General features: G+C 37.5%; 2 protein-coding genes across 3 annotated transcripts; one reads left to right on the forward strand and one right to left on the reverse strand.

The window, feature by feature from the left end:
- Positions 1–3,925: 3,925 nt before the first annotated feature.
- On the reverse strand, positions 3,926–6,749 carry LOC143847506 (uncharacterized protein At4g28440-like). The gene is made up of 2 exons (XM_077356364.1): positions 6,469–6,749; positions 3,926–4,463 (listed from the first exon to the last, which is right to left on the reverse strand). Exons 1-2 carry the CDS (start codon positions 6,695–6,697, stop codon positions 4,273–4,275), a joined length of 420 nt encoding a protein of 139 aa, XP_077212479.1. The 5' UTR covers positions 6,698–6,749; the 3' UTR covers positions 3,926–4,272.
- A 2,210-nt stretch (positions 6,750–8,959) lies between these two features.
- On the forward strand, positions 8,960–17,066 carry LOC143847509 (protein DEHYDRATION-INDUCED 19-like). Of its 2 annotated transcripts, XM_077356369.1 has the most exons (6): positions 8,960–9,321; positions 9,782–9,921; positions 12,091–12,168; positions 12,325–12,433; positions 12,527–12,608; positions 16,451–17,066. In XM_077356369.1, the coding sequence occupies exons 1-6, from the start codon at positions 9,240–9,242 to the stop codon at positions 16,557–16,559; spliced, it is 600 nt and encodes a 199-aa protein (XP_077212484.1). In that variant the 5' UTR covers positions 8,960–9,239; the 3' UTR covers positions 16,560–17,066. The 2 variants fall into 2 exon arrangements, with proteins under 2 accessions (XP_077212484.1, XP_077212483.1); XM_077356368.1 differs by having other exon boundaries at positions 8,971–9,321; positions 12,325–12,608.
- Positions 17,067–17,567: the final 501 nt, after the last annotated feature.

A 17,567-nucleotide genomic window follows, 5' to 3' on the forward strand; every position in this document is an offset into this window, starting at 1 on the left:
ATTTATTATGATATCATATGTAAACGAATTAATTTTAGTTACCTTGCATGTATTATAAGCCTAACTATCAAGTTTCTTGGGGGCATTGCATTGCTGGTATTTCAAATGAATCTCTCTACCTCATGGATTCTAAGGGACGTGTAAAACTCCTACTTGATGCATCTTTCTCCATGATTTCCTTTGGTTACTGTGAGTTGGTCATTGTTCAATCCAAGTGACGATTATCTAGGTTTTTTTTTTTTGAAAGATGACATTTTCCATAAATATTGACAGGTTAAAAACTAAAGGACGATTATCTAGGTAAGACTGGCCGTAGGTGTACAATGTGAAACCTTAGACCATGTTTGGCAGCCATGAAAGTTTTTCCATTGAATTTTGGTTTATCAAGTGATGGGAGATGTGGTAGAGGGAGGGTGGGTGAGGAAGAAGAGAATTGAGAGGACATGAGCGAGGAGAGGGTGAGAAGTGGGTGAAAATAGGGAAAAGAATAACTCTATTCGAATAGAGTTTTATTTTTCCTTATTCTCCTGCTGGTTCCTCACTCATCCCCTCTCACTCCCACTATCCTTCCCCCTCTCAACATTGGTAACCTAATATTCCATGAAAAAAAAAATCATCGTTGCCAAACATGGCCTTAGGTTTTTTTTTTTCCATCAACCATTTTCCACCTTATTTAGGTGCTGTGAATGAGAAAAAATAGAAAATCCGGAAGATGCAGTTGGCCAACCTGGATCGAACCAGCCGGGTTTCTGCGTCACGGGAGGCAAAGGAAAGAGAATTTTCGAAGTGGGTTCAAGTTGCTTGATTAGCTAGAGAACATCACAAAAATTCGAAGCTCCGGATTTAACCCTTTTTTTCTCGTCATTGTTTGATGATCTAAATCTCTTGTTTCCACTTTTAAAATCGCTCTCAGGAACATTGGGATGGGGAAGAGGATAATGAAATGGCGGACCCCTGAATTTTACACCATAGGTTTGCAATTTCCCTTGAAAATGGGTAAAATCTTTGATTTTGGATAACAATTTCCATGGAAAATGAGTTTACAAAATGCTGGAATATTCCCTGTAAAAGATTTCTATGGAAATTATTTTTACATACAATTCCATTTAAAGAAAAAAGCCAATGACAAGGCAGAATGTCACTCAAATGTAGCAGTGGGAATATCAACCGACCACAAAATCACAAATAAATGATTCCATAGTATTCTACTGAATGCACCCAATTTTCTTATTCCTGTATCTGCCCTCCTCTACCATTTCAGAGTATAAATGTCTTGTTCTGCAGAATTGAAGATTGGAGTAGAAACCTGAAAATCTCAGAATAAAAGAAACAACGAAGTTGAACTTGGCAACTTATGTTTTCATTTACGTCAAAAATCCACTCTACCTTAAAACTTAAAATAGAAAAAAAAAAAAAAAAAGGGGGAAAGAGTTGATGTTCTAAACCATAAGAGGATGTTGATTGTTGAGAATGCGGCAACGAAGGGGTTGAAAGAACAGGCGTAGAGAATTTGGTGGGCCATGGTATTAAGGGTTTGCCACTCTAGCAGAGAGAGAGAGAGGGAGGGATATGAAGTTCTCAATCACTCAAAGAATCTCCATATATAAAGCTTGTAGAAACCATACTCCTACGTTGAAAACCTAGAAATCATCATGGCGTAAAACCTTGCATCATTTGGAAACCTCTCATTAAATTACCACCATTTCTCCTACAATTCCTTGTCTCTAAAACCTTTCATCATTTTGACACCTCCACATTTTCATTCCCTACACCCCAGTTGTTTCAATAATGACACTCCTTTCTACATTATACACTTCACTAATTAGCTGTTATAGATGCTACAAATCACAAAATGCTATTATAATTCAATCACAAAAAGAACTTTAAAAATGTGAGGTATGTCATTATTAACACAAGGTAGTGCAGATATCATTTCCTAAATTCAATCTATCAGCAGATGACCCAACATAGATGCAGCTATCTAGATGGTGAAAAACAAAAAGTTCGACTCAATCTGAAGAAAAAATGACGGATTAACAATGGAGACCTTCCAGTAATAGTTGGCATACCTTTTTTTCATAACCAATTTGGATGAAGACATTCAATCTCACACAATAAATATTCAATAATATAATCATATCGAAATATTATAGATAATATACTGTTTGATTGTTCGACCTCTTCTTCAGGATCTAGTGTTCCTAAGTACATGAGTCACGAGTATCTAGTTTATTTCAAATGGACCCATATGCTTGATAAGGCAGGCAAACCAGCATTTGAACTGTGCCAATCACATCCGCTCAGTTGAAGTATCAAGGTCATGCTCATCAATGCTAACCATGGCACCCCTCCATTAATTGCAAGCGTATGATCCTTGTCACCCCATTCTAAAAACCCAAACACGGATCAAATGGTCATCACCCAATTCTACAATCCTTAGTTAGAATATTGGAACTCATTTCTTCTATTTACACTATTATGGACTATTACATTTCCCAGGAAATTATCAACATCCAACTAGCAAAGTGTACAATAAAGGGATGAAGAGACTAGTAGCATATGGGAAGCAGTGAAGATAAAAAGTCGACCTGATCATGCACTGGTCTCCTGTTTTAATCCATATAAGAACGCTTATGAATGTGAGAGGTTAATTTGTCAACGAAGAAATGCTGAACCAACCAACCAACCCACTCTCCTCCAACTCTAGAAAGTAGAAACCAACCCCCTTTTCCTAAGTGCTTGACCAAATTATTCCATGACAGGGACCTCAATCCTCAGCATCAAGTGATTAAAATTATCGATAGCAGGCCTCAAATATCAGTATCACAAGCATTACCCAATAATAAAAGGAAAGCTCAAGTAACAGCCACTCTATAAACCCTCACATAACTGAACCCAGACAGTACGCAAATCAGCCAGTAGAGGTAGAACTTAGATTTTTTTTTTGTGAAATGCAGGATATATTAATAATAAAGCGAGAACCGAGGAGGTCCTCAATAGAACAAGGAAAAACAAAAACAAATACAGAGATAAAACACAAAGAAGTTAGGGAGGTAGGAAGTCAAACCACTCCAAACCCGACCTATTCCCCCAAGACCTAGCTAGGGAATCTGCATCACAATTTGCAGATCTCTTAACGTGTTTAAAAACAATGGAAGAACCTTCAATTAAGTCAGAAATCTCCTCAAAATAAGATAAGAATCTCCATGGAGGAACTGCATAGAGATCTTTATCTAGTCTCTTGATGTCAGGGAGGTAGGAAGTCAAACCACTCCAAACCCGACCTATTCCCCCAAGACCTAGCTAGGGAATCTGCATCACAAGTTGTAGATCTCTTAACGTGTTTAAAAACAATGGAAGAACCTTCAATTAAGTCAGAAATCTCCTAAAAATAAGATAAGAATTTCCATGGAGGAACTGCATAGAGATCTTTATCTAGTCTCTTGATGCCTTGGGAAGCCGCCCTAACCACGGCTTCACTAGAATAAGATATTGGCACCCAAATGCATCAAAAACCAGAAAGCATTCCTTCGCAAAGCTACGCGCCGGCATAAAAATTTGATAGTTTAGACGAAAAGCATGTCTTGACAGTATTTCCTAGGACGTAGTACAACAGAAAAAGATAACCACACACAGAGAGAGAGAGAGAGAGAGAGAGAGAGAGAGAGAGAGAGAGAGAGAGAGAGAGAGAGAGAGACCGCAATATCTATGTATAAATGTATGGACCTTGATCAAGTGAAACATGATAAAAATAGAATCAGTCAGGGAATCAGAACAATAAGATGATGACATAACATGAAAACAGACATTTAGTACTTGATGAATATAAATAACCATAACAAGGAAAATAGCATAAAAAACATCGACTTTTCAGCTGTCGATGTCAACACTTTCTATGATAACAGGAGTACTTTAAAGCCAAATAGGAGGAGAGAGTGTCAATGATCTTATTATTAACATTAGTTTACTTTCCATGTTCAGCAGGTATATGTATGCGCATATTGTGGAATCAACAAGTGCTGACCCGTTTTACAGACAACAAACACTCCCTGCCAATGCTACATCTATCCCTAGTTCATGGCAGGAATATTTGGAAAAAGAAAAAATCACCAAGATTCAGTGGGAATTTGTGTACCAACTTCAAACTGTTCTCTTGGATAAGCTTTACCTCTATAGCAGCTCCACGACCAAAGGGGGCAAGAATAAACTAACCACCAACCTTTTAACTTACTTCTTCATATCTCAGCACAACAACTGCAAATAGATCCTTGGTCACTCTTCCACCACGTTCACTAATTCATACTCGACAAGAGATAAATTGTTGTCCTCTTGTACGATGAAGTTAGCAGGTTCAGTGACCTCGACCCTGCCCCACTTATCAACTGCCAGCCTCATTGACCCCTTAAACATGTCAATCTTTGCATTTCGCAAAATCACAGTAGTGCCTGGCGTCATCAAGTCAACTGCCCAGAAGACAAAGCCATCACAATTATTAGAGAAAATATAAATAAAAAAGGGAATTGATAGCATCCATCGCAAAAGGGTTTTCGCGGCTGGTCGTCGCACATCAGACAAGCCACCTCGTTAATGAAGACAACAGCGTTTGTCTCCATTCACGAGGTGGCTGGTCTGACGTGCAACAGACCAGCCGCGAAAAGCCTTTTGCGATGGAGCTTAGCAAATCCCAAAAATATAAAAAACTAACAGATATGATTCGATCAGCTCTATGTAACTAAGCTCCAAATATCTTCCTAACCAAATTTTTTGCATTGAGCAGCATTCCAGAATTCTTAACATCTTTCATAGTTCCTTTACAACAAAAAAGAATGGTAAAACTGAAAATTAAAGCAGAGAAAGATACAGAATAATTCCAACAATCAAACTGAACTAGATCTAATTATGAAATATACATTCTGGACACTTCCAGAAAAAAAATGAAATTTTAAGTCCCATTCTCACCCTTTGCCCGTAAGGAAAAAATCTGCATCTTATGCTGAGCTGTCTAAGAAAAGAACTGCAAACTACTAACAATATTAGCATATAAAAAAGAATTCAATCACTCAACAAATTTGCATTGTGATCATACGAGTTTTCGACAAAACATCAGCTCTAGGGGGCTAGGATTTGCATTGGAAGATGGGATTAGGGTTCAGAATGTCTGCAAAGAAAAGTACATTTCAAAGGATATCTGAAACAAGCTAATGTTCTAGTACGGAGTGGAACTACAGTTACGAAATGAAATATGTATGAGTGATTATAAGGTTCAAGAAGAATGTACAGAAGAAAATGATTTCAAAGGGCACAAGCAAAATGTGACAACATTAGGTTTTTGAATCAAAGTTAGGCTTGGTTTTAGGAGGGTGGTTGAGGAATAGTGAAAGAATTGTTAGGGTTTCATAGGAAATCAAGAATAGGGTTTGAAGGAAAGAGATAGTTGTGTGTGACTAGGAGTAGTCAGACAATAGAACCAAAAATAACGGATCCCAGGGTTTTGAAGAAAAATTGAACTGATTGGGTTTTAAGGGATTCAAAGAAAAATTGAACTGACTGGGTTTCAAGGGTTTCAAAGAAGAGCAAAGCACTCAGTTTGGATTGCACTTGGATGATGCCTCAAAAACCTAGAGTTTTTAGGATTTGTAAAGGAAATAACAACTGAAGATGACTTTGATGCTTAAAAAAGGGAAATCGCTATTATGATTTTAGGGTTTAACGCGACAGAAAATCTTGGGGTTTTAGGGTTCTGCATTACAAAGCCAACTGGTCACATGTACAGCATCACCACCATTTCATATGGTCTGCAACCAATTCTATGATTTCCACCGCAGACAAAAAAATCACATCCAGGGCGTTCTAGAGCTCGAAAAGGGAAAAGAAAAAAATGAAATTTAGGGTTGTAGAAGGATTGACAATAATATATTACCTTGATCGTAGCGTGCACTAGGATGATGCCACAAAAAACTAGAGATTTCCGGATTTGTAAAGGAAAGAGCGATTCAAAATGGCTTTAGCTCTTACATAAGGCAAATCGCTATTGTGATTTTAGGGTTTAAAGAGGCAGAAAATCCAACGGTTTTAGGGTTCAGCATTGGCAACTGATCGCACGTGCCGCATCGGTAGTCTATAACAAGTTCTATGATTTCCACCGTAGGGCGTTCTATTACTCCAAAATGGAAAAGAAAAAAAAACGAGATTTAGGGTTTTAGAAGGATCAACAGAAAAATATCACCTTGATCGTTGCGTGCAGCAAAAAACCTAGAGTTTTTACTATTTGTAAAGGAAAGTGCGGTTGAAAATTAGTTTTAACACTTAAAAAGGCATTACACTATTATGATTTTAGGGTTTTAGATCGCCACCATCTCATACCGTCTGTAACCAGTTCTATGATTTAGGGAGTTCTAGGGCTAGAAAAAGAGGAAAGAAAAATCGAGACTTAGGGTTTTAGAAGGATAAGACAAATAAATAGATTACCTTGCTCGTTGCGTGCAGTAAAGATGACGGTTCCGGTCTCGTCTCCGACGAGGCATTCGGCGATCCGAGTCTGCTTGAGGTGTGCTCGGCCCTTCTGCAGTACGGTCTTCGCAGTCACCACCTTGACCGTCAGAGTGTGACCGGTTGTTCCCGGTTTCAGCTGATCCACCTTCGTGAACACCGGTTTCCTCATCCCTGGTTTCGCCTCTCCGTGCTGTGTGGTCGCCATGCCGGAAGTATGAAAAACCCTAACCCTAACCCTAACCCTAACAAAAGCAAATAAACTTAGAGACTTAAGTCTCTAGAAAGTAGAAACGAAACGCTTTGTGGGCCCCTTTTTATTCTCAGAAGGTACGAGAAAAGTGGTCTGAGCGCGTGAAGTCCACTATTCTTTCAAAAAGTATACTGGGCACCATTCAAACCATTCCTTGTTGGGCCAAAACGTAAATAGACTATACTAAAGGCCCTAGTCATACTATCAAGTGGGGCCATTGTAAATGGGCGGCCCAGTGCACGAGGATCTCACCACTGTGGGTTTGGGGAGGGGTAGACGTACGCAGCCTTACTCTTGCTTTGCAGAGAGGTTATTTCCGTGACTCGAACCCATGACCACGAAATCACATTGGAGCAACCTTATGAAGTGGGGCATCTTCTCTTTGGAAAAATGCTAAGAAGTATTTCACATTTATTGGGTGGTCATTTTCACCATTATTCTTCCACTAGCTTGGATTAGGGCTCCAATAGATGGACGGTCGGTGAAAACTCTTGTTATGAAGTTGACACGTGAAGGTTCCGACAACAACACTATATCATCGAGTAAGACTATAGTAAGTATCTTTTTAGTATGTTTTGATTTTTTATACGGGTGATCCAAACAGTCCATGTGATGGGCCACAATGTAAATAGGTTGTGCCTAAAAAGTCATTTATATAGGAAGGTCCTAACCCTCCGATCTATTAAGTAACTGCATATTATGGAAACCTTTATAGATCGGAGGGCTAGGATCATCCTATGGAAATGATTCTTGGAGCACAACCTATTTACGTTGTGGCCCATCACATGGACGGTTTGGATACAGCGTGGTCCGTTAAAAAACACGGTACTATAAGGGCTTACCCCATATAAAATCTCGCAATTTTCTTTCTAAAAACCTCTTTATTTTGTGGTCGCATTTGGATTTGATCTCTATGTAAATACCAGATGATCCCAACCGTTAGATCAATCGATTGATGTGGTCTAAAGGCCATTGTTCAATCTGTGTCCGATCAAACATGATTATCCTCAAAAGGATAAGTTAGAATTTTTTGGATTACTAAGTGCGTGTTTGGCGTACCGTTTAAAACGCCGTTTGGCGTTTGAAACACCGTTTTGAGGCCAAACGGCCGTTTGGGAGTGTTTGGGTGCGCAGCCTCCGTTTGAAACGCCGTTTGAAACACCGTTTTGAACCCTCAAAACGGTGTTTTGCAAACGGAGGGGGAGAGGTCCGTTTGCAAAACGCCGTTTTGAACGGAGTTTTGGGTTTTGGGTTTTTACATGTTTACCCTCACCAAACCCATTTTTACACCTTTGTTTTTTTGGAAGAGCTTACATTACACCGTACAAAATCTCTGATTATGATTAATTTGGAAGGATATTATCATAAATTGTAAGTCTCTCTAAACAAAATTTGAATTGGGTTTGTTCCGATTATCTTTTTTTCAAGCCTAAAAAAAGTAAGAAATTTTAGAAATATTTTTCCTTCCCTAACTTTTCCACAAAATTCTTGCCATACAAATATGACCATAGGGGCCTTCTATACATGCACAATTCTTTGAAAAAAGACCTCTCTTTTACTGGATTACACGTCTCGTAATGGCTCCGTGAAAGATAGGCAGTGGGCGGAACCAGAGTTTATCGGCCGACCCACCGACAAATAATCTGGATGTGAAAGATAGTGGGGCCACCTGCAAAATTATGAGGATATCGTGTATTTATGAGTCAAAAGGTGGGTCCCACTTTTTAAAGATATGATAGTGGGACCCACTAGTCCACTACCCTACCCATCACCATGTGAGAAACTTGTCTGTTTTTTCCTGAATTGAAAATGATTTCCCACCTCCTCTTTAGCATACCCTATACCTTTTGTTTTGTATTTTTTTTGGCAATGATGTTTAATTTTAGTAGTGTTTGAATGAGATCTTAATGACCTTTTAATATTTGGCCTAATGAGAGAGTAGTTGAGTTACATTGAGGCCAACCAAACAATGCCCTTTTTGGTCATTTTACCACTAAAACTCTGTTTTGTGGCATTTGTAACCAAACACACAATACCTCCGTTTGCCGTTTAATATGCCGTTTTGATCTGGCCAACCAAACATGAAAACGCCGTTTGGCAAAACACCGTTTTGAACCAAAACACCGTTTTGCAAAACGGCGTTTTAAACGCTATTTCAAACGGTACGCCAAACACACCCTAAGTATTCTTTCTAACACACGTACATTCGAAGCTGTATATATCTGTGTCCGATGCGTCGGACAATCTCTCTGAGTTGGTGTTTGTTTTTCATGTTTCTCAACGCGTAATTAGATTGGTCTGAATTCTGAAACCCTTCCCCAATAAAAACCCCATTTTTTACCTCTCTTCTCTCCTTCTTCTCTCCTCAATCGTGATGTCCGGCTTAGAAAATAAATCATCATAAAAATTACAAATTTCATCATAAAGAGAGAGAAAAGGGAGAAGATCTGGTGGATTTTTATCTGACGATTTATTCCCTTTCACCTTTTTATTTTCCATGGATTCCGATCTCTGGATTTCTCGCCTCGCTGCCGCAAAGCGGCACTACTCGCTTCAGCAGCATCAGAACTCCCAATCAGGTTTTTCTCCATTTCCTTTTTCTCAATCGGTTATAAAAATGTTTGACTTTTATTTCTCCGATCTGCAGTTTTTTATTTTTTTTATTACTGCTTCTGAAAGAATTTCTGATTGTTTTGTTTCAGACAAATTTTTTAATTATTGCTTCTGAAAGAATTTGTGATTGGTTCGTTTCAGACAATTTTTTTTTTTTTAAATTATTGCTTCTGAAAGAATTTCTGATCGGTTTGTTTCAGACATTTTTTTTTTAAAATTCTTGCTTCTGAAGAATTTCCAATTGTTTTGTTTTAGATTTTATTTTGTTAATTATTGCTTCTGAAAGAATTTCTGATTGGTTTGTTTCAGACAATATTTTTTTTATATATATTATTGCTTCTGAAAGAATTTCTGATTGGTTTGTTTCAGACAATTTTTTTTTATATATTATTGCTTCTGAAAGAATTTCTGATTGTTTTGTTTCAGATCGGCTAGCTATCGACGATTTCGAGGTGGAAGAGGAGGTTCGCCCCGATTTCCCCTGCCCTTACTGCTATGAGGATTATGACATTGCGTCTCTCTGTTCGCATCTCGAAGATGAGCATCCCATCGAGTCGAAAGTCACGGTGAGTAAGAAATCTAATCTTTTTTTTTTACCAATAGATGGAAATCATGTCTTTCCATTTTGGTATCTACGAGTTCTTGTAATTTTGATAATCTAGTTTTAGTTGTTTTGTTTATGGATTGAAAGAATCATGGGTATCTGTAGTCACATGTGTATCTCCATTGGATTATGTTGGAACTTGGAAGCTTATGTTCTTGTCTCACTTTTTCTTCCATTCATCAAGATATATGATCTTCATTGGCCAGGATTCTCATAATTATGTTACGGTCACACGAATATCATAGAAGATAGCAGTAGGCTGTCTCACCTTTCAGATGAATGTTCGTTTATTTCTATCTATGTGATTAAGGGAATATGAACCTTTTTTATACGGGAAAGATATTATCTGGGTTAGTTTCGGGAGAGGCTGAAAAGATGTGGTCTTTATGCAGGCCTAGTTTGATCAGTTGGTTAGTTCTGTTGTTGCTGAACTAGTTATGATGCTCTTCATATTGCCAGGCTTAAGCCACGAGTATTTGCAATATTTTTTTGAGTTCTCATGTGGGTGTCTGCTATTTGTTTTATCCATTTTTATGTATTCGTTAGTTTCATACTCTCATCAATGGCCCTGGATTCTCCTTTAAGAGTCCAAATATATGAAGAGTTAGTGATTTAGTTTTTTTTTTTTAAAAAGTTAAGAATAGCAAAAGCTGCTAGATCTATGGAGCTACTGATGGAATCAAGGCTTTCAAGCCCAGGGACAGGATGTGTCTAAACTTGAGATTTACTTTGAGGCACCTTTTCAGTTTTATAGTTTGTGGAATTGTATGTTCATAAATGAAGGCTCCTTGGGCACTGCAACCATTGCTAAAAAAAAATGCAGTGGAATACAAGAACAAGATGGATCCTGTTCAATTGAAAGATGGACGCTGAGTATGATTTTAAGGAGCATGTCAGAGATTTGGAGGATCTAAGGAGGCCTTAAAGATGTGAGTTGCTGTGTGGGTGGGGTTTTGGTAAGGATAAGGATATAGGTATGGTATGGCATCGGGTATATGATAGTCCTCTTTCCATTCAAAGTCTTTTCAACCAGTTTCAAATAATCATATCAGATCTCAGATCATTATTTACATTTGTAATCCTTTTTTCTCGTATCTTTTTTTTTTCATTTTCTTCAAACAAAAAGAAGAGGGGACACTAGCATGCTGGTGACAATATCATTTAGGTGGTAAGAGGTTGGTCCTTGCAATATTTGTTTATGGAGTTTAGGGCGAGCAGAAGCCTCGAAGCAATGTGACCAGTGGCTCATGTGCAGGGATTCAGAGGGGATGTCCTGCTAGAACCTCTGGTAGAGCGATGAGAAACCTTGAATCAATGTATCTAGCGGCCCATGTGTAGGGATTCAAGAGGATATCTTGCTTCTGTGAAAATCAAGCCATGCTTCAATGAACGTATAGAAGAACTCACTAGCACAGTGGGTCATAAAGAGATGTAGAATCTGTCAAAGATGCTTGAAAAGGGCAAGTAGTTCAATTGCTTGTATTTGATAAGGGCAAGTAGTTCATGGCTGCTACGAACCTCACAGTTTTCTGTTTTAGTCGTACTTTGGGAAAGTATAGAAAAGTTTCTTTTGTTAGTGTCAGAGCACAACTTCTTCTTTTTTCTCATAAGCCAGGAAGTAATTTATTTCTTCTTTACTGTTCATTTTTTTGGACACAGGAAATATCTCTTTTTGGTGGGTTACCATGTTGCATAACCATAGTCCGTCAAATTGTTGTAGTAACATGGCCGCTGTGATTATTCCCTTAATCACATAGATAGAAATAAAAGAACATTTGTCTGTCTTGTAATTTTGATAGAGGTCCATCTCGGCCCGCTCCTTTCTTAATGAAATTATCCTGCCATTTCAAAAAAAACAAACATGGCCGCTGTGATCATACCTCAGTTTTCTGTTCTAGTGTTAATTGTCTCAAATTAAGGTTTTTCTTTAATTAATTGACAGATCACACATTTAGTGTGCCCTTTAAAAAATCCCTATATGTGCTTGTGATTTTTCACTACAGCTGATAGTGTAATTAGACAGATCGATAGCTTTTGACAATTCTTTGCACGATAGGAGTTTGTTATATCATGTCTCCATATTATGCAAGCCTAACCTCCCATCTATTTTATTTTTATTTTTCTCTTGCAGGTTTGTCCAATTTGCTCCGTTAAGGTGTCACGGGACATGCTGAACCATATTACAGTGCAACATGGACATCTATTCAAGATATCCTTTCTGTCTACCTGTTCTAGGAAATGAAATTTGCTTCATTGTTTGTTTATTTGATAAATATTTCCTAAACAGTGTATCCGCCAATTCACTAGCTTTAAATGCTTAATTGAAATTAATCTCTTAATTATGTTTTCTTTAACGAAGGATCACTTGCAGAGACGTCGAAGATTACGTAGAGTTGCTATCCCCAACAGTCAGGCTCTGTCTCTACTGGGTAGAGATCTTCGTGAGGCCCACCTGCAGGTGCTTTTGGGAGGCGGTGGGTATAGGTCAACCAACACTAACACATCAAATGCAGTCACTGATTCATTACTTTCATCCCTCATGTTGAATTTCCCTGCATCTGAAGCAGAAGAAATTTCAAAATCTATTGTTTCCACCTCTGAAGATACTTCTGTAAAGAATGTGATATCCACACAGACGTGGAAATCAAGGTATTGTTTGAATTTCTCTCGCCTTTGACAAAAGATCGAACATGAGTCATTCATAATTTTTTCTTTTTTTGTCTTTCTGGTCTGTGAAAAATATTCTAAAGGATTCATTAGCCGACCCCAACTAGTTTGGGACAAAGGCTTAGTTGAGTTGAGTAGTCTTTCTGGTCTGTAGTTTACACTGTCTTAATTAGTTTTGGGTTTAGCCTCCGTATGGCATCTCTCAAGAGTATGCACATTAAATACTGTGGTTGTACATTTTTCAGAGCTTAATCATGGTGACTTGATGGGACACCATCAGTTACAAAAAACTATGTCTTTTCATTTTATTTTATTGTGTTCATTTCTGTTGTAAGTTTGTAAGATTGTATTTTTTGAGACAATTATGGGGTGCCAAGTGTCAGTCTCATTTACAGAGAGATTCATAAGTAGTAACCACCCATTGTCATATGTCAGTCGATCTTTTAAAGAGAGAATCCCAAGTAGTTACCCAAGTAGTTATGTCTTACCAAAATTACCCATTGCCATGTGTGAGTCGCTCTTTTAAAGAGAAATCCCTAGGTAATTTTGTAATTACCAAAACCTCCCATTTCTTAAAGGAGGAAACCTTGTACATTTTCGATGGATGAATGAAATGAATCTTTTGAAATTTTTTTGCAAAAACTTGTCGTTGGAGGTGTGAAGCCTGGAAGATACCAGAGTGATTCTAGCATATTCATCTCTCGCTCAAGAGTCCTAAATCAACCTTAAACCCTCGTAACAGTCCCTTCCCTTTGTTCCTTACGCTGTCCTGCGTCATGATCCTATCAGTTTGATTCATGAATATGAAAACGTAATTGATCAATAGATGCAAGGAGATTTTTATGTGCTCAATCCGCCGATCTCTGAATAGATAATGATCTGGCATACATAAAGCATAGACTCATAGTTGTACCTAAGTATCTTACTGATCCACCTTTGTTCTATGAAAATGCTGTACAAAAATTGGAAACAGAAGTTTGTTTCTGCACCAAATTTGATATTTTGTTCATGCAGTTAGACAATGTAGAGAGACTGGCATATGACAATGGGTGGTTATCGTAGGACATAACTACCTTCTAGGCTTGCAGTTATGGTAGCGCTGTTATTGTTGTACTGAAATTGAATGATATGTTTAGACAATGTTTATAAAAAGCCTATCTATTTCTATGTTCTTCAAGATATCTTATGTACATTTACTTGTTCTATTAGAGTGCTAGATCACAGGAAATTACTTTCTATTTGAAAACAATTCCTTTTCAGACAGGTTGATTTCAGTTCCCCAATTAGTTATTTCAAAACAACGTGTTGGATGAATTCTTAGGCATTGGATTACTGAAAAAAAAAAAAAAAATATATATATATATATATATATATATATAGAGAGAGAGAGAGATAGAGAGAGAGAGAGAGAGTGATGCAAACCATTCATTTGATGGGCCCTCACATAGATAGGGTGTGCCCAAAAAATCAGCCCCATAGGATCATCCCAACCCTACGATTTGTGGAGGCAAAAATGGACGTGTAAAAGCCTTCACAAATCTGTCCATTTTTGCCTCCACAGTTTGAAGGGTTGGGATCATCCAATGGAGCTGATTTTTTGGGCACACCCTATCAATGTGAGGGCCTATCAAATGAATGGTTTGGATCACCCAAACAATGTGGGCCCACTGTATTTTAAGCCGTCGGTATAGCTAAGTTAGCTACACGTATGTGTAGCTTCACTTAACTTATATATATATATATATATATATATATATATATATATATATATATATATATATATATATATATATATATATATATATATATATATATATATATATATATATATATATATATATACATTGCCAACCTTGATTGATTGGTAAATCTTTTACGCACGCCCGTCCTCCCAGAGTCTTAGACAAGAGTGAAGGAAATCTACTCTGTGATAGAGATGAAGCTTCTTCCTGCTATTAGTCAACAACCAATTAATCCACTCTAACACTTTCCAACGGTTATACTCAACTCAACTCAATTAAGCCTTGTCCCAAAGTAGTTGGGGTCGGCACTTTTCAACTGTTATACTACTCCTAATTGCGTCTTTTGGCCTTTATCAGATACTCTTCAACTTAAGTTGAATAGAAACTCCATAACTTCCTTTTTTTTGTTTTGAGAATCGACAATAATTTGTTGAGCCATCTATTCACATTGAAAAAATTAAAATGAAGTCCTCGTGAATTATCTTCCAATCATATTCACAGAACTATGTAACTTTTTTTTAATGAAATTGATGTTCTCTCACACTTGGGTTCTGTCTTGTTCCTGATTCTTAATATCATAGTTCCTAAGTTCCTAACCTTTGCTGTAACGAGGAAGAATTGGTTTTTGATTTGGCTATAGATCCTGAAGTGGAAGGGTGAATGATGAAACTGTTAGGAATCCATCTTATTCATCGCATTGGATTCTTTAAAAGGAGAATATGATAATTATAAAGTACACTAACCAACCATTCAAAAAAAAAGTACACCAACCATTCAATTCATGTCATATCTTTTCTCCAAATATTGCCCCATAGTGAAGTAACTGTCTAGCGTTAATATGTATGATCTAACAAAACACCTTGCTACTATTTTGCTTTCTATTTCTTAGGCCATGTTGTTCTAATCTGCGATGTAAATGCGATAACCCTGTAAGCTTTTGCCGTAATGGAAATTAAGACGAGGAAACTGGGAGCAAAATAGGTTGTTTGTTTCAGAAGGTCATCCAGCCTTTCTGTCTTGACAACATTAGGGCAACACCCTCTGAAGAACAAGCTTTACAATGGACACTGGACATTTTTTTGCAATGCAGTCTCGTCCATATCATAGTAAAAACTGTGAATGCAGGGTTAATATTTCTTACAAAATAAAAAAAGTGTTCAAGGTTGGAACTTTGTAACTTGACAAATACATGAAGGTATACAAATTTACAAAAATTGTAAACATAAAATGTAAATGTTGCACAACTGAAGCTGGTTTAGTCACCCAGATTGTCGTCCGAGCTATCATTGTTGGGCTGACCAATTTGATGTAAGAATTTTTTTTTCAATGGTCCACTTTGATGTATCCATAGATATAATTGCCGGTTTACTTTCCTTCCTATAAGCTGTTATCTACAAAATATTGATCAAGTACTTTCTCAAATGCATTCATTATCTCAAAAGCTGTAGGTGCTGGAGCGGAGACTTCGGAGTTCGGAGTGTAGCTTCTGTGGTCATTTTAAGGATCCTTCCGTATGCCCAACTGTTTTGCCTCATAAAAAGCAAACTGACCTTTATATTTTTGGACAAAGTTTCCTACTCGCTTTCCCTTTTATGTATTCATTCTCGGTGTTCCAATTGTTTTGGGTTGCATTGGTATAGGCTAAAATTTTGTCCTCCAATGAGAGACCCCTTATACTCAAAACTGTTCATGTTGGATGTAGAGGACTCATGACCAAGGGGTGTAGCAATAATCTTGTTTTAGCTTGAATATGTGTGCCAAAAGAAAATCTGATATAAGCTATATAATGATATGTTATTACAGCTTTCAGGTTCTCAGTACTCAGTGTCTGGATTATTGCTAGTATCTGTACTCAAGCATGAGTTACATTCCTATTATTGATCATTAACTTTAAACAGATAATAATTATCAGAAAGGGAACTTATCTGTCGGTCAGTATTAAGTACTAGGTTAATATCAATCCCTTTCAAGTTGTCATTGACAATTAGCGAGATTTCACTATCATAATGTAGATGATTTCATAAAGATGATGAATTATTCCATTTGAGGCCAAAGTTCTAATCTTGATCTGTTCTCTTGCAGTATCTACTCTTCATTGAGTTATGAAGAGAGGGAACAAAAGATGAAACAGGCTACTGTGCGAGCGACATTTGTGCAGGATTTGCTTCTGTCTACTCTGTTCAGCGACTAGCCGAAGCAGCACTGCAGGGATTAGAGGTAAATGAGTTACTTTGGGGAATTCCTATTGCTTATTAAAGGCAGTACCAGGGTCCTAATTGTTAGGTGCAGTTTATTTTGGGTCGACCCGGTACTTGCCCATATTGGATGTTCTCTCGAGGCAGGCTTGGTGGAGTATCCATTTCTGATCTCATAAAAAGAAAATTTACTTCTGAAAATGTGGATGCTCTGCACAAGAATCCGTTCCCGACCATCATAATCTCTATCATTAATTTACCTATTCTGTATTCAGACATTTCCATGCATTATTTCTTTAGTAGTGAGAAAGAAAGTTGGGTTAAACTTATAGAATCATGTATAATCTTAAGTTAACAAGCAGTGTTTGAAATATCAGCAATACCGTATGCATAGCATTAGTAATATAAAGTAGGATCCTTAGGGGTTCTTTAGATGCCACCAAATTTGGTTTTTATTTGCAAATAATTACAAAATTTACTTTGGCACTGTTTGTTTTGGATTTTGAGAACGGATTGCGAGTCCTGGACTGATTATTGTACTAACTATGCGCGGCATCAGCTTGGCCCAAATGGTGATGCAACTAAACGTTTGCAGGTTAAGTAATTCTATTTGTATTCATCACAATAAGCAGCTTTTTTTCATTTGATTTGTGCTCAAGATTTGATGGCAACAACAGCCATTAAAGACATGATTAAATGGTTGATTTTTGGGTATGGGCAGTCTAAGGTGGGGCCACCACTTGAGCGGTACATCGGGATCAAGGGCCTAGAATTATCCGATCATGGTTTTCTAAATAAAATTTGGCTGGGCTTGTGGTCCGCATTTGGACCAACGGTTCCATGCGCATAGACGTGGCACAAGCGGACCCAAAAGAATGTTAGGAACAGGTCTAACAGCTACTGTCGTTTTCGGCTCTATTTGTTTCGGATTTTTCAGAATTGATTGTGGCCAAAACTGATTATTGGACTCAAAATTAAAGCTCAGTTTTGTTTTGGATCTTGAG

This window comes from Tasmannia lanceolata, unplaced genomic scaffold, assembly GCF_043159265.1.
Source record: "Tasmannia lanceolata isolate RefF3 unplaced genomic scaffold, GAP_Taslan_0.1 ptg000015l, whole genome shotgun sequence".
Classification (NCBI taxonomy): Eukaryota; Viridiplantae; Streptophyta; class Magnoliopsida; order Canellales; family Winteraceae; genus Tasmannia; species Tasmannia lanceolata.

Excerpts from the sequence above, each read along its gene's own strand:
- LOC143847509 (XM_077356368.1), top strand. The coding sequence starts at position 9,240 with ATGGATTCCGATCTCTGGATTTCTCGCCTCGCTGCCGCAAAGCGGCAC. Across the intron at positions 9,322-9,781 it reads GCATCAGAACTCCCAATCAG|ATCGGCTAGCTATCGACGAT; the intron begins GTTTTTCTCCAT and ends GTTTTGTTTCAG. Across the intron at positions 9,922-12,090 it reads CCATCGAGTCGAAAGTCACG|GTTTGTCCAATTTGCTCCGT; the intron begins GTGAGTAAGAAA and ends TTTCTCTTGCAG.
- LOC143847506 (XM_077356364.1), bottom strand. The coding sequence starts at position 6,697 with ATGGCGACCACACAGCACGGAGAGGCGAAACCAGGGATGAGGAAACCG. Across the intron at positions 4,464-6,468 it reads TACTGCACGCAACGAGCAAG|TTGACTTGATGACGCCAGGC; the intron begins GTAATCTATTTA and ends TCTTCTGGGCAG.